General features: G+C 40.0%; 1 protein-coding gene across 1 annotated transcript; it reads right to left on the reverse strand.

Annotated features, from left to right (window-relative positions):
* Nucleotides 1-677: 677 nt before the first annotated feature.
* sccpdhb (saccharopine dehydrogenase b) lies at nucleotides 678-13,341 on the reverse strand. The gene is made up of 12 exons (XM_034150660.1): nucleotides 13,095-13,341; nucleotides 12,116-12,228; nucleotides 11,347-11,427; nucleotides 11,029-11,158; nucleotides 10,749-10,798; nucleotides 10,052-10,182; nucleotides 9,649-9,766; nucleotides 5,280-5,399; nucleotides 4,460-4,516; nucleotides 3,698-3,809; nucleotides 2,332-2,413; nucleotides 678-2,193 (listed from the first exon to the last, which is right to left on the reverse strand). Exons 1-12 carry the CDS (start codon nucleotides 13,291-13,293, stop codon nucleotides 2,094-2,096), a joined length of 1,293 nt encoding a protein of 430 aa, XP_034006551.1. The 5' UTR covers nucleotides 13,294-13,341; the 3' UTR covers nucleotides 678-2,093.
* Nucleotides 13,342-13,885: the final 544 nt, after the last annotated feature.

Here is a 13,885-nt window from a genome sequence, read left to right on the forward strand (position 1 = left end):
TGGCTAAACTTCTAAATCTGCAGGGCATCAAATACTTATTTCCTCCACTGTATATATCATGTGGGTTGTTCATGACCTGCTGAATGTCTGTCTGTTCACAATGTTTAATAACTATTATTATATATACAAAACATATGCTCAAGATCAAGATCAGATTTGGAAAAGCATACGAAATGATCTCTCAAAGTTGAGCTAAAGTTCAGGTGGACTTTGAATGAAAAAGGGAACGTGTCAAGAGTAAGTGTGTGATATTGGTTAACACACTACAGGAAAGGGAAAAACCCAAATAGCACAAAAGGGCCCCTTTAAGTCAGACATATATATAGAGTTTTTACTCAAACTGCGCATTTTGTGGGGGCCAGGGCTCAAGGTAAGCACCATTTACCAGCCAAAGAGTGCCGGAGAGAAACTCCCTCTGTAGGGAACTTTGGGATTTTAGCCTTTGCAGACCATTTACATGCACAAAAACACACTATAGGAAAGGGAAAACAAAAAAAAAAAAAATAGGGCCTCTTTTAAGTGCTGTTAAAATTCCTAGCCATTTGGCTGGTGATCAAAAAAATGATCTTGCGTTTACGGGGGACCACCTTCAGCTGTGGATTTGGTGCCCTGGTAAGTATTTTCGCAGCAGGACAATGACTGTGGGATTGAGTTAAAGAAGTGTGTATAACATCGTGGCTCATTGATGTGTTTTTAATTGGGCAACAATGCAGCTGTGTCACACAGGAATGAGACACATCAGGCTTTGAATACACAGATGATGCTTGTTAGAAGATACATGCATTGTTGGTACAGTATCAGAATATAGCCAGGCTCATCCTGTAACAGTATATCCTTAGTGTTTAATACAGTTAACACACAACTATAAGCTTGCAAGAACACTTCCAAGGTTTGAAATTCCACCGTCTTGTCTCTATCATACAGTGAGATGATGACAAGGTGCTAGAAGGCACGGTCATGCATCCTCTTCCAGTACCGACTTAAGTTAAATATTCTTGATTTTACTTAAAACAAACATACTGACTTCACGCTTACTATAGAGCCAAACATGTATTCAACAATATCAACACTTTTTTCAGGAGTGTTTTGATGTACTTCTGAACAAAAATGAACATTTGATTTGATTGTTGTGTTAACCAAAGTGATGTCAGTTGGATTTGAATAGTTTAGAGCTATGAATATTAAATCATCTAACTTTTGCTAACTACATTTAAGTATTTTTAAACAATCAGGTCTACTTCTCTTAAATATACAAAAGTGTGAAACTAATGTTATCTTCATCGTTTTAGCGATGAAAACCAGATAATTATAGGTATCGGCTGAACAAATCTATATCCTACATCCAGTTTGTGTACTGTGACATGTCTCCATGCTTTAATGCTGCAGCACCTCTTTTCACCCTCTGTCTGAAACCAGAGCCCAGTCTGCTCTGATTGGTTAGCTGGCAGGCTCTGTTGTGATTGGTCAACCCCTAAGCAAATCAAATCAAATGTGTTGCTCAATGTAGCCAATAGAAGCAAGAGTGTTACATAGTGATGTCGTTAGGATACGGAAAGAGTCCAATTGAGGGAACTTTGGGACTGTGCAGACCATTTACATGCACACAAACCTAAACAACACACTAAACAGGAAAGGGAATACCCCAAAAAAGCATAATAGGGCGTCTATAAATATTTCCTATTTAATCATATTTCTATCGTTTCTGCTCTGTTTTAAATTAGTGTTTAATAAGTGTTGAAAATGAAGATTATTATTGATTAAATCAATACAGCTTATTTTCATTAATGCATAGTCAACACGTGTTTGCTGTTTTAAGAGATTTAGAGATCTGGAGGTTTTAGTGAGAGGAGGCCAGTGCATAGCAGTGTGTCTTTGAACAAGACAATGATTCTCTTCCTGCTGTGATTGCTCCTTTCCCAGCTTTGACCCCTTGGATTAACTCTCACTGACGACCAATAACCAGTAGATGCAGGGTTCAGTGACACACACACGCTTGAAAGTGGTTATGTTGACTCGTTGGAAAGCGGGGCAACATCCACAGTGGACATCGGTTAAAATATGATATCCTGTAGCTGGGAAGTGACGTGAGCTTTTTACTCGTAGCTTTTGACTGAGAACTTGATGCTGTGATTTTGGAGACGCTCGATCAGACTGGTTTTGTGGAAGGCAGCTCCTGGAGTGTACACCCCTCCTCTGTGAGAGAGAATGTGGGATTAAGTATGAATGTAGGCAGATTTACAGTAGATAAAATAGAAGGGTGTCACAAAATCTAAACTTGTTTGATAGATGGGACAAAACAAAGGAAGTAGAGAAAAAAGAAAACAGACTGACCTCCTGGGAAGAGAGTGCAATTCATTCAGCAGGGTTAGGGCTGCTTGTACAATAGCAGAAACTGTAGCGACATAACCAGGCTCTGTAAACAGAACAAACAGGTGGGGGTCAAAAAGTTCAAAAGAATTGAATGAAATAAAAGGACCAAAACCAACAATGATTCACTGCCAAGTATTGTATGTGTATTAAAGTCTGATATCTAATTAGGGTGTGAGAGAATACTTCGCCAACAGAATGACCAATTTAAAACAATTTCTCAGTCCACGTTAAGTTGAAATCTGGGGTTTATAGTTTTGCTGTTTAAGGCTGGCAAAACGTACTTCAATTCACGAAGACTTTTCTCAGATTCGTTTTATTCTTTGTTAACCATGGAGGAATGCAAGAAAAACAAAGATTGCTTGAAGGATTTAAGGTTACACCTGGTTAGGATTTAACATATAAACGTTTATATTGTGGTTGTAGTATTCCTTAAATCAGACTGAATTGTATGAATGTAAAATCAGATTTTTTTGATTTCATACAAATCGGATTTTGCTGTTTAACACAAAGATTTGTGTATGTCTTTCTTTTTTTCCCTTCGACTTGGAGTATCAGGGATCACGGGCCAGTGTGCTCTGGCTAGACCTTACAGAGGATTTGTTTCCATTGAGATGCACAGAGACTGGATTGAGTCTCCCAACCTGCTTCATCACCTAGGCCAGGGGTGTCCCAAAATGTTTCAGTTATAAGTTAGCAAAATCAATCAAATGTAGGTCAATTATTCTTGATAATTGAATATGGCTAAAGAAAACAAACAGCGTACACAACAGCTTTCCATTAACAGGGTGTCATTATTTTGTAACAAAAATGGTTTGCAGCTCATTTCTTAAAACAGAAGCCTCAGATTGGGGGTTAAGACGAAACAGGAAAGGTTATAGTTCAAGCTTGTTTTGCAAATAATGTTTGTAATTGACTGAATTTATTTGAAAATTGGGCTTATTAACACATAAATATAGTGTGTAATATATCTTTACGTATTTAAGAAGTACAATATAAAACAAGCACAAGTTTCCTGTTTGGGCCATACTCCATTATACTTTGAGAATTTGCTCCGGCCAATTAAAAGTCGACCACGGGCCGCAGTTGGCCTCCTGGCCGTAGTTTGGACACCCCTGACCTAAACTTACAATCAAGTATAGATCACTCCCCTACCCAACCTTTTAAAGGAGCTGTATTATGCTTGTTTTCATGTTTCATATATATGAACCTGCAAATCATCATAATTACTCTTTAAAACAAATATATATCTGGGACTGGTATAATATCTGTGGCTGTATGTTAAACAGTAATAGAGGTGTACTAAACATCAGCTGAGTGTAGTTCTTACCTGCTCCTATGACCTGAGTGCAGATCTTTGAGTTGGGTCGGCCCTGCGCGGGATCAGTCCCCTCTGAGTACCCCTCCCCGAAAAAAGTCAAACTGAAACAGGTGTCTTCTATCTGAGAGAGGAGAATGAGGGAGGAACTGATCATCAATGAAGGTCAAACACGATCAAACATACTTACATTGTATTCAAGTGTTTTTGTGTCATTTCATTTAATCTGCCCAAACTCTAAAATCAAATACCTTGAAAATGTGGTTTGATTCAAGTTTGTCTCTTTGTAACATGAAATATTCACGACTTGAATATTCAATAGCTAAGAAATGCTAAGTTATATGCCTTGAAAGTATTAATGATCGTGCAGATCATAATGATTTAACCAAGAGATTATTAATCACATACAAAAAGGTAATAAATAAAAACTAATGTAAGGAGGTGAAGTATTTGATTTAGTTTTTTTACTTGTTCCCATGTCTAGGATATAAGAAGTCACAAGTTAAAATGTAATACTGTTTTTTTAATATAGAAGCAAAAAATCTCTCGTTTCAAATAACAAAAAGGACCTCATTGCTTAAAGTAACAGAAAGAAAATAGGTCTTCACAGCCTCTAAATTACTCACACTACATCACGCAGACTAGGGTCTTCATTTCTATTTCTTGTTGTTTTATTAAATGTTCGACAGCCATGTTGCAAGCTGTCCAAAGAAGCTGTTAACTCATCAGGCTACAGAGAGGATACACATATATTTAACTCATCAGGAGTGTTACCTGCTTCATCGTTGGACCAGACTTGGTGAACAAGCCAAAGGAGAAGAACGATGGAAACTTTAGGGAAAGACAAAAAATAAAGTTTGTAAGGAACTAATACTTTATACATTACATTCCACATACTCCATATTGATCATTTACTGTTACGCAGTGCTGACAAGGAATACAAGTGTATAATCCATGTTGATTTGAGACATTTCTACATTCGAAAGCATGAAGTAGTATCAGAGCTGTTGCCTTTTGTCTGCTGCTGCATTTAAAGGAGCCTATTCTGCTCATTTTCAGGTTTAATGATTGTATGTAGTGTCTCTCCTGTGACATGTCTCCATGCTTTAATGTTCAAAAAGCTCTTTATTTTTCTCATACTGCCTGTGCTGCAGTACCTCTTTTCACCCGCTGTCTGAAACCAGAGCCCAGTCTGCTCTGATTGGTTAGCTGGTCGGCTCTGTTGTGATTGGTCAACCGCTTATAGAGATTTTCCGCCCCTTAGCCTATCACGTAAAGTGTGTTGGAGTGCTAGCCAATAGGAGCGTGAGTATTACAGCGTGATGTCACTATGTTGAGGAAGTAAACAAAGGAGTCCAATGGAGGCTTTCAGGCAGGTGGGGGAGTGTGTGGGAAAGGAACTCACTCTGGAGTGAACTCATGGATTTTAGCCTTTGAAGACCATTTACATGTACTAAACCCTATATAACCCATTAGTAGAGTTACATTAACTCCACTACTAAGGAACTGATATTATCTGCTTTGGACAGCAAATTACAAAGTTACAGGGAACAAAAAAGTAGTTTGTTGATAAAAAATAAATAAATGTAGCTACCGTGGTGAGGAGTTTCCTGCCCAGGCTGAATTTGACCATGAACCAGAACAGAAGGCCGCCACAGCAGAGCTTAATCACTGAGAAGAGGCCACCAATCCCCACGTAGGCAGTGTATTGGACCTGTGGACGGGAAAGAGAGGGTAATAAAAACAGGTAAATTATTGAAAGAAATGTTTAACCCTCTGGAGTCAGTTGACGCACCGGCGCAGGTGCGCATATTTTACGTATTTAAATCATATATTTTTGATTATAAGGAGTAGAAATATGATTCAGATAACCGCGGAATCGCTGGAAGTGTAGCTTTCCAGCGGTACCTCCTGTGAGACTGTAACCAGGGCACAGCAGCCAATAGAGCCGCTCAAAGCAGCTTGACTCTGCGTTACACTGTGTGTGATTGGTGGATTCATGTGTCAAGTCAAGGAAATCTCGGCCGGCCGGCAGCCATGTCGGTCTGAAATGACCAATGGACACTCGAGAAATCTAAGGACCTACCCACCAATACAAATATATATATAACAGGTGTCTCCCATCAGTTTTAGTCTTTTAGTCTGTGAGGAAGAGATAGATACATAGACAGAGAAAATGGCTCGAAGGAACTTTATCGTTGTGGACGCGCTGGATATTATTTTCGCGAGCAAGAGTGAAGAAGATGGCGCTTCAGAACCTGAAGGCTTCGACTCTTCTGAAGAAGAAGAATACAGGGACAGCAAGGATCCATTTGAGGATGGGTAAGTGTAAATATAACTTATAGTGCACTTGCCATTTGTGGGGAGTGCCGCGAAAATGAACAATAGGTTTATCAACCTTTCTTTTCCCGTCGTGAACTTTATCTTCGGACAAAATAGACTCTTGATTAGTAAACGTTTACTCTGTGTAAACGTTATTTATGTGTAAACGTTATTTAGGTACTATATAAATAACGAACATTATTATAATTGTTTTACATAACATTCCTGTCATTGTCAGACACAACTTGAAACATCTTTTTTTAAATCTGCTTTATATAGATCCTAAATCAACAGGAGCTAATGTGTCATAGTAGAACATGTTACACAGCAATAACTATCTAATGTTTCTGCCCATTAGCTATTTTAAACCCCCATAATCTTATCATCACATTAAGTAGGGCTTTTGCAGCAAAACCCCTGACTATATATAATCAGCGCATGTTAGAGCAATTATTTGTGTTGATTACAAATTAAAATGTTCTAATTAATGAAGGTCTTAATATATTCCTTCGATTTATGAATTTGAAGTCAAATAAATATTCTGAGAATAGTTTGGATTTATTTTGATCAATCAGATGATCAGCTGGGATTAGGGTTGCAAAATTCCGCACATTTTCAAAGATGGAAACTTTCCATGGGAATTAACGGGAATTTATGGGAATAAACTGGGAACTTTCTAAATTGAAGGTTGGCTCTTCATAGGGAACTTAAATATAGTTGGGGAAAGTATATTTTAGCATAATCTTGACTAAAACAAACAGATGCCATTCAAGTACACTTGAATATCCATGCCATTCCTCAATCACATGCACATAGCACACTGCTTACTGCAAGGCTATTGAGACCACACCCCCTACAGGCACTGTGCATTCCTCCATCACATGCACAGATGATTTCTAGAAGACTGGATCTCACTTTTGAGCCCAAAGCACAAGACAAATGAAGCCACACGTTTGAGCCTGTGGACTACACAAAGTGAAGTAAGTTTTGATGATATTATGGGGTAATATATTTATTTAAAAGGGGACCTATCATGCAAAATGCACTTTTGTACGTATTTTATACATGAATATGTGTCCCCGGTGTTCCAGGGAACTCACCAAGTGTCAGAAAACACAACCCTCTCTATTTTCCTCCATACCCAAATCTCTAAAAAAGGGGCTGCAACGGATCTGATAAAAACTGATCCAGATTTGAACACTGTCCTGACGTCAGGACAGTGGCGCTACGGCTATTGGGCCAACTCCACCAATCAGGAGGAGACAGCCATGGCCATTGCCGTTCGAAAGCGCTGGAGACGATGTAGTACATATGCCAGGCCAGTAGATGGTGCTGTTCTCACTGAATCAGCCCTTGCAAAAACAGAGCTAAAAAAGTGAAAATTGAGCGAAATGAGGCATGGCTAAAATGCATGATCTGTTTGGTATTTTGAAAAAAAATAAGTATAAATATGCCTTATATAGGTATGGTCCTACACTATATTATTAAAATATAGCATGATAGGTCCACTCTAATGTTTAAATTGCAAATATCACATACAAATGTATTCATCTAGTACAGTGTTTCTCAAACTTTTTCATACCAAGGACCACCAATTTTATCCCCAAATATCCAAAAACACATCGTTTTTCTAGAACACATTACAAATCGCCTGAAAATGGTACAAACAAGTGGCAACATGTGTGACGAAGGTGTTGCGCTGGGCTATATCATGCAATCGAAAGTTAAAGTGGACCTATCATGCTATATTTAAATGATATATTGTAGGGCCATACCTATATAAGGTATATTTATACGTTTCTGTTTTCAAAATACCAAACAGATCATGCATTTTAGCCATGCCTCATTTCACTCTATGTGCTGTTCTCCATCCCTGTTTTTGCAGGGGGCTGATACTGTGAGCTGCAGCTGACCACACCCCCCTGCAGGAGAGGGGAGCGTGCTCTGATCAAGTCAGAAGAGGGGGAGAAAAATAGATCTCCGTCCTCCGTGTTTTATTATAGCCTATTATTATATAGAGTCGTTATTCATTTGTTTTAAAGCTCAATAAATAACAAAGAAGACCTTTGACCGGCACTTTTCTAAATTTTGTCCGGAAGATTTAAACTTTAACGGACATCTTGACCGGCGAAAGAAAACCTAACTGAAACTCTGCTGCACGGTCCCCTCGTTCCTTGGAAGAGGCGGAGAGGTGGGTGTTTGTCATCTGCTGGTGGACTAACCGGAGAGAATTACAGTGCTTGCCTCGACGGGGAGGGATTGCATTGAATTACAGCAGCAGGAGGAGCAAACGCTTGCCTCTGGGAAGGAGAAAAAAAGCCACAGCGGAGAATAAACAGAAGGGTAACTATGGTAACCATGGGCGGGAAGTCTTCTTCGCTGCTTTTGTAGCAGACTACAGCGCCACTTACAGGCCTGGCATATGTACTACAGCGTCTCCAGCGCTTTCGAACGGCAATGGCCGTGGCTGTCTCCTCCTGATTGGTGGAGTTGGCCCAATAGCCGTAGCGCCACTGTCCTGACGTCAGGACAGTGTTCAAATCTGGATCAGTTTTTATCAGATCCGTTGCAGCCCCTTATTTAGAGATTTGGGTATGGAGGAAAATAGAGAGGGTTGTGTTTTCTGACACTTGGTGAGTTCCCTGGAACACCGGGGACACATATTCATGTATAAAAGACGTACAAAAGTGCATTTTGCATGATAGGTCCCCTTTAAACTTAAGCTCGCTCGCGGAGATATTCCCGCGAGAGTGCGGAAAACTTAAATGTATTTATTTATTTCAAATATGGAATATTTCCAAAATTCCCTAGCTTAACTTCCCATGGAAATTTACCGGAAATGTTCCGCCCCTTTGCAACCCTAGCTGGGATACAAGGAAGGGGTGGGACTGAGCCTGTGGCTTTTTTGTCTTTAGCATAGAACGGGGAATGTTTATCAGCCAAACGAAGGCAAAGAAATCAGCGCCTGCAGAGCTTTCTTTAGGACGATTTTAACGTGTGAGTCAAGAAGTGGAGCCCTGTTAATGTGGCACAGTATTAAAGATACTACAAAGAATGGGCCACGACATAGTCAAAGACTCCGGACCACTGGAATAATTGATGAGAGGTGGTACTTTCCTGGGGAGGAAAAGGTTCCAATTTCTGATTGGCTGGGCGAATTGCAAACCACGCCCCGTAAAAAAGTTTTGTGAAGCGGCCATTTTATTTGCTCGCATTAGCATTATTAGCATTAGCCCAGCGCACCAACGGAGAGAGACTAACTTATGGCAACACAAAAGAAAACATGGGAGCGATGGAGTGATGAGGAGGTGTCGGCGCTTCTGGCAATTTACTCGGAAGGCTTCAGTAGAAGCTGCTGGGAAGACTCCCAGCAGCTTCTACTGAAGCCAGTCCCCAACTCCGGGGACTTTGGGTGGCAGTATATGCCGTGAAGTTGTTTGCGGCCTGCCAGTAAACCCAAAGCAGAAGAAGAAGAAGTGACGTCAGCGGCTTCATTTGCGTAATCCTCCCTCAGGGACTTATTCCGGTGTGAACGCGATCTACTAGATAGTTCCGGGAACTATTCCTGGGAAAAGTACTTGGTGTGAAAGCGCCTAATGATGTGAGACACAGTGTCAATTCTCATGTCGATAGAATCTTACCGGAGACTGGTGATCCTCCTCGTAGAGGTGGCGCTGGGTTCTCCTGACTACTGAGGGGTCAGAACCCATAAATGGGATGGCATACTGCTCCATCTCCTTGCTGAAAAACACAGAACCCCTAGACACAAACAAACAGACAAACCCAATTACAAAAAGAGAAGGCAAAGTTGAAACTCCTCTGGAGGGAACACAGGGATTTTATCCTTTGCAGACCATTTATATGGACAAAAACCTATACTGCATAATAGGGCCTCTGAAATACTTTTCAGTGGGATAGTCCCTCTGCTGTGCACTAAAGACACACGACTTACAGCTTCCTTGACTACTTGCTGCCAAGCCCTACATTCCAATAGAAAACATTTAAAGCATAGTGTTTTAGCCAATTGCTCAGTTATAGCTTTACCTCTTTTTGACTTTGGCTCCCACTACAGGCAGTGGCTTTTGGCCAAACTTCTTCCTCAGCTGGCGGAGGGATCCGCTGTCTGCGAAACCGTGCACAGCAGACTGCCAAGTGGCATCGTGACCAGATGAGCCCTGCAAAGGTCAAAAGGGAACTATAAAGTCTCTCACAGGGCAGAAATAACAGGGCTATTCCCCTCAAATACACCTTAATAAACTCACAATGTGTCCTGAGCTTACGGGGAATTACTTTAGTTAAACACTGAATCTGCAGTAGTTGCACAAAAACAGCCAGTATGGCGGTACAATAACAGGTTGGACTTCTGCTCTACATTTATTCTATTTTTTTGTTTTGTTGTTATTGTCCTTTCAATTTCCCAAGAGCCTCTGTTAAATGATCTTCCTGTGTCAAAGGGATATTAATGTATTAGTCAATACTAGTGTTTGTTGAGAGTGCTTTTTAAAAATGTAGTCCTCTTCCATTGTTCACTCAGTACAGGTAAAGTCAAATGCAATGTTTTGTATAACAAGTACTTACTTGTGTGCTATTTTTTATATATACCACCGTTGAAGCCACATCTTTATTTTGTTTAAAGTGATAGCTACAAGTATAACAACTGTAGATTACTTCTTAAAAAGGTTGACAAAAGAGTATTAGACTACATTTCCCATCATGCAGTGCAGGAGCTGTAGTTGTTTACCGCAGGCCCACTGGTAATGTTCAGGAAGCCCTCCACAGCTGTCAGTGTTCCTGAAATCAGAAGAAAAAAAATCACATTGTTGAAATTCACGTTTTATTCATTAACATGTCAAAGGTACATTTATTTTACCATATTTGGAAATTGTTAGAATGTAAGCAAACTGAAAATCCAAGATTTATACATTTGTGTGTGTTAAGCACTATACACCTTGATATGTTAAAGGCTCAAAAAGACGTGTTATCTCCTTAACCGAGTAAACTATTTATCTTGTGTTGCCTACCTTTGAACTGCCTCTGTGTGTAGAGAATACCCAGGTCTGCAGGTATGGAGTCGAAGCCACAGCTGCCGATCACATACACTCCCTTGTCCAACGCCTTAGTGTGGTACTCCAGCTGCATACGCTCTAGGAACTGTAGAGGATGGACACCCACACGTTCACATATACACCAACAAAATGTTTATTATTATGTGCAAACTAAACTTGCTTTAGTCAAGTCGACTTTAGGATCAGTGATTACCACGCTAAAAAACATAAAAGACATCACAGTGATTAAATAGGTAGAAGACATACTGTAGAAAAAGACAATTATTTTCCTACCTGAGGCTCTCCACATATGTCTAGGTAGTGAGCTCCATTCTCTACGCAAGCTTTGACCACTGGTTCGCCAAAGAATCTGTACTGAAAACACAGAGAATGAAGAGAAATGTTCAACATCACCTTTTAGTTTCGTGGGTTTGAATCGAATTTGTGTCAAATGTCAATTTCAAAGTTGTATTTGTTTCAACCCCTCACAGAGTCTGGATAACATACGAGCAGGTTAATGCCATTTTTAAATAATCTGCAGCGACGAATGCCTGAAATAACAACGCTGATTATGTATTTTTTAAGAATTTCACTGAGCCGACAGCAGGGAACATTCTGCATTTGTTTTTTATTTATGTAGGCTTACAGGCTTTAGCTCTTTATCAAAAATAAGGAGATTCAATTATTTCACTTAACATGGTTTTTGGCTGACACTTTTATCCAAAGTGAGTTACATACACTTCAATACTGTATACAGGGGGCAATTAGGGGTTAAATAACTGCAAGGGTTAAACCCATAAACCTCTGATTTGCAGGAGCACTAATCCTCTGTGCAAATAAATGCTGTTTTAATTTAAAATAAGTGCACTGTAGAAAGTGCAGCAAACACACAAGGCAGACAATTACAGTCATTTAAGGTAAACAATTTGGCTTAGACTGTTATTTTTATTAAAATTGCAGTATTTGATCAGATGCAAACCAAAAAATGATCAGTATTATATATCTGCCATAACCCTCCCTGCTCTCTAAACATACTTTGAAACCCCCATATGGGTCTACTCACGGGTCCCACACAGTTGAGAATCACCAGGCCTTGTTGGCACATGATGGCCAGAGACTCCTCGATGGACACATCTGCGACAATGATTTCAATGTCTGTCCTCAGCTCAGGCATAGCTGACGGAAGAAAGAAGAGATCATCTTTCAGTAAATTGTACAGAGAAAAAATGTTGCACATAATCTTAATCTGATTTGTGGTACTGTATTTGTTCATGTCAGAATAAAACGTGCATGTTTAACACAGGGTTAATACAAGCAAAACATGACAATATCATGTATCATATTAAATAAATACAACTATTTCTAAATTCTTATTGCTGTACATTACCACATGACGTGTCTCAGTTACTTTGACCTGTGAGCCTTGCTGCTCAATAACCTGATAACAACCTATGTCTCAAGCTAGCTGTTTTAGTGCTTAACAATAACTTATATTTAGGGGTCAAGTTAAAAGTTGTTCATTTGTATACATAACGACAACAACTGAGACTGCTGCCTCTGTCAGTGAAGTGAGTAAAGTGTCCTGCGGCAGAGAAACAGCCTGACATGTAATCGTTAAGAGCCTGACAGCAAACATAGTTACAGTATGTTGGCAGTCGCTTAAAAGAAATACAAGGACGGTTTAACTCTTTATTGTCTCCGATGAGGAATGGAAAGAGGTAAGCAAATCATTTAGGACAAGTTATTCGTCTTCTATCGACGCTGTTGTGATTTGAATCTTAAAGCAGTTTCATAGACCAATGGTTGAAACGTTAACCCGTGGTAACTTGAGTTTAGTCGGTTTATTAAGCTTTATAGCTGGCGAATTCCAACCTCTGCTATCAACGTGTGTAGCGTTACGCCAACTATACCGTTACGACAAATAAAACGTATTGTTATGTTGTACATGACAACCCCTGCACTTTAAAGATAATGAATAAGCCTCTCCAAACGCTAACTGCGCCAGTGTCCCAGTTAGCTACAGCACAGCCTGTCAAACATACACAGCCTCTCCGCGGCTTGTGTCAACACTTCTCCCAGTCGCTGTCTGCTTCTCCCGGCCACAGCCCACTTCAGACGGCTTCCGTCAGGACTCTCTGCAGCGCAACGGGCCACCTCTTCCACTACAAACTTTCCAGTGAACCCTGTTGCGCCGAAAATGATGATATGGTACGGTCTACTAGAAGTTACAGCCGCCGCCATCGTTGCGTTGTTTGGTTTGAGAAGGTTCCGTCCCGCATTTCACGCGTGAGCTCCGGTCTGGACGCTGATTGGCTGAAGTGCTGACATATTAAATTACGTATTGTGACCGCAGCAGGAACACTTGTAACCTCTGGTGACAGTGGTATATGAACATTTAATTTGTAGTTGATATAACAGATTACAAAAATTATAATCTATTTTAGTTTACTCACTGGTATCTTATTCCAGTTGTATTGCATTTTGTACCTTAGTTGCGACCATATCCAACATCTAGGCCACTGTAATTCGACATGTCAAGCAGTAGCCTGTGAATTTGCCTGGATATATTCCTAAAATAAAAGTATTGTGAATGTAATAGGTAAAACGCACAGGTGGGTCAGGATTAGCTAAATATTCCACACGACACTTAAACGAGGTTTCTGCCCCATACTGTAATCGCCATGTAGACCGCAACCGGTATGTTTCTAGACAAAATGGTTGGTGATTCTGTGGTGGACATTGACATCTGGTGGTGAAGTTGAGGTATGAATCTTAATAGGCTAACCGTCTATAGAAAAAAAACGATGATTAATAAATGTGACACATTTTCATT

Source organism: Trematomus bernacchii, unplaced genomic scaffold (assembly GCF_902827165.1).
Source record: "Trematomus bernacchii unplaced genomic scaffold, fTreBer1.1, whole genome shotgun sequence".
In the NCBI taxonomy this organism is placed as follows: domain Eukaryota; kingdom Metazoa; phylum Chordata; class Actinopteri; order Perciformes; family Nototheniidae; genus Trematomus; species Trematomus bernacchii.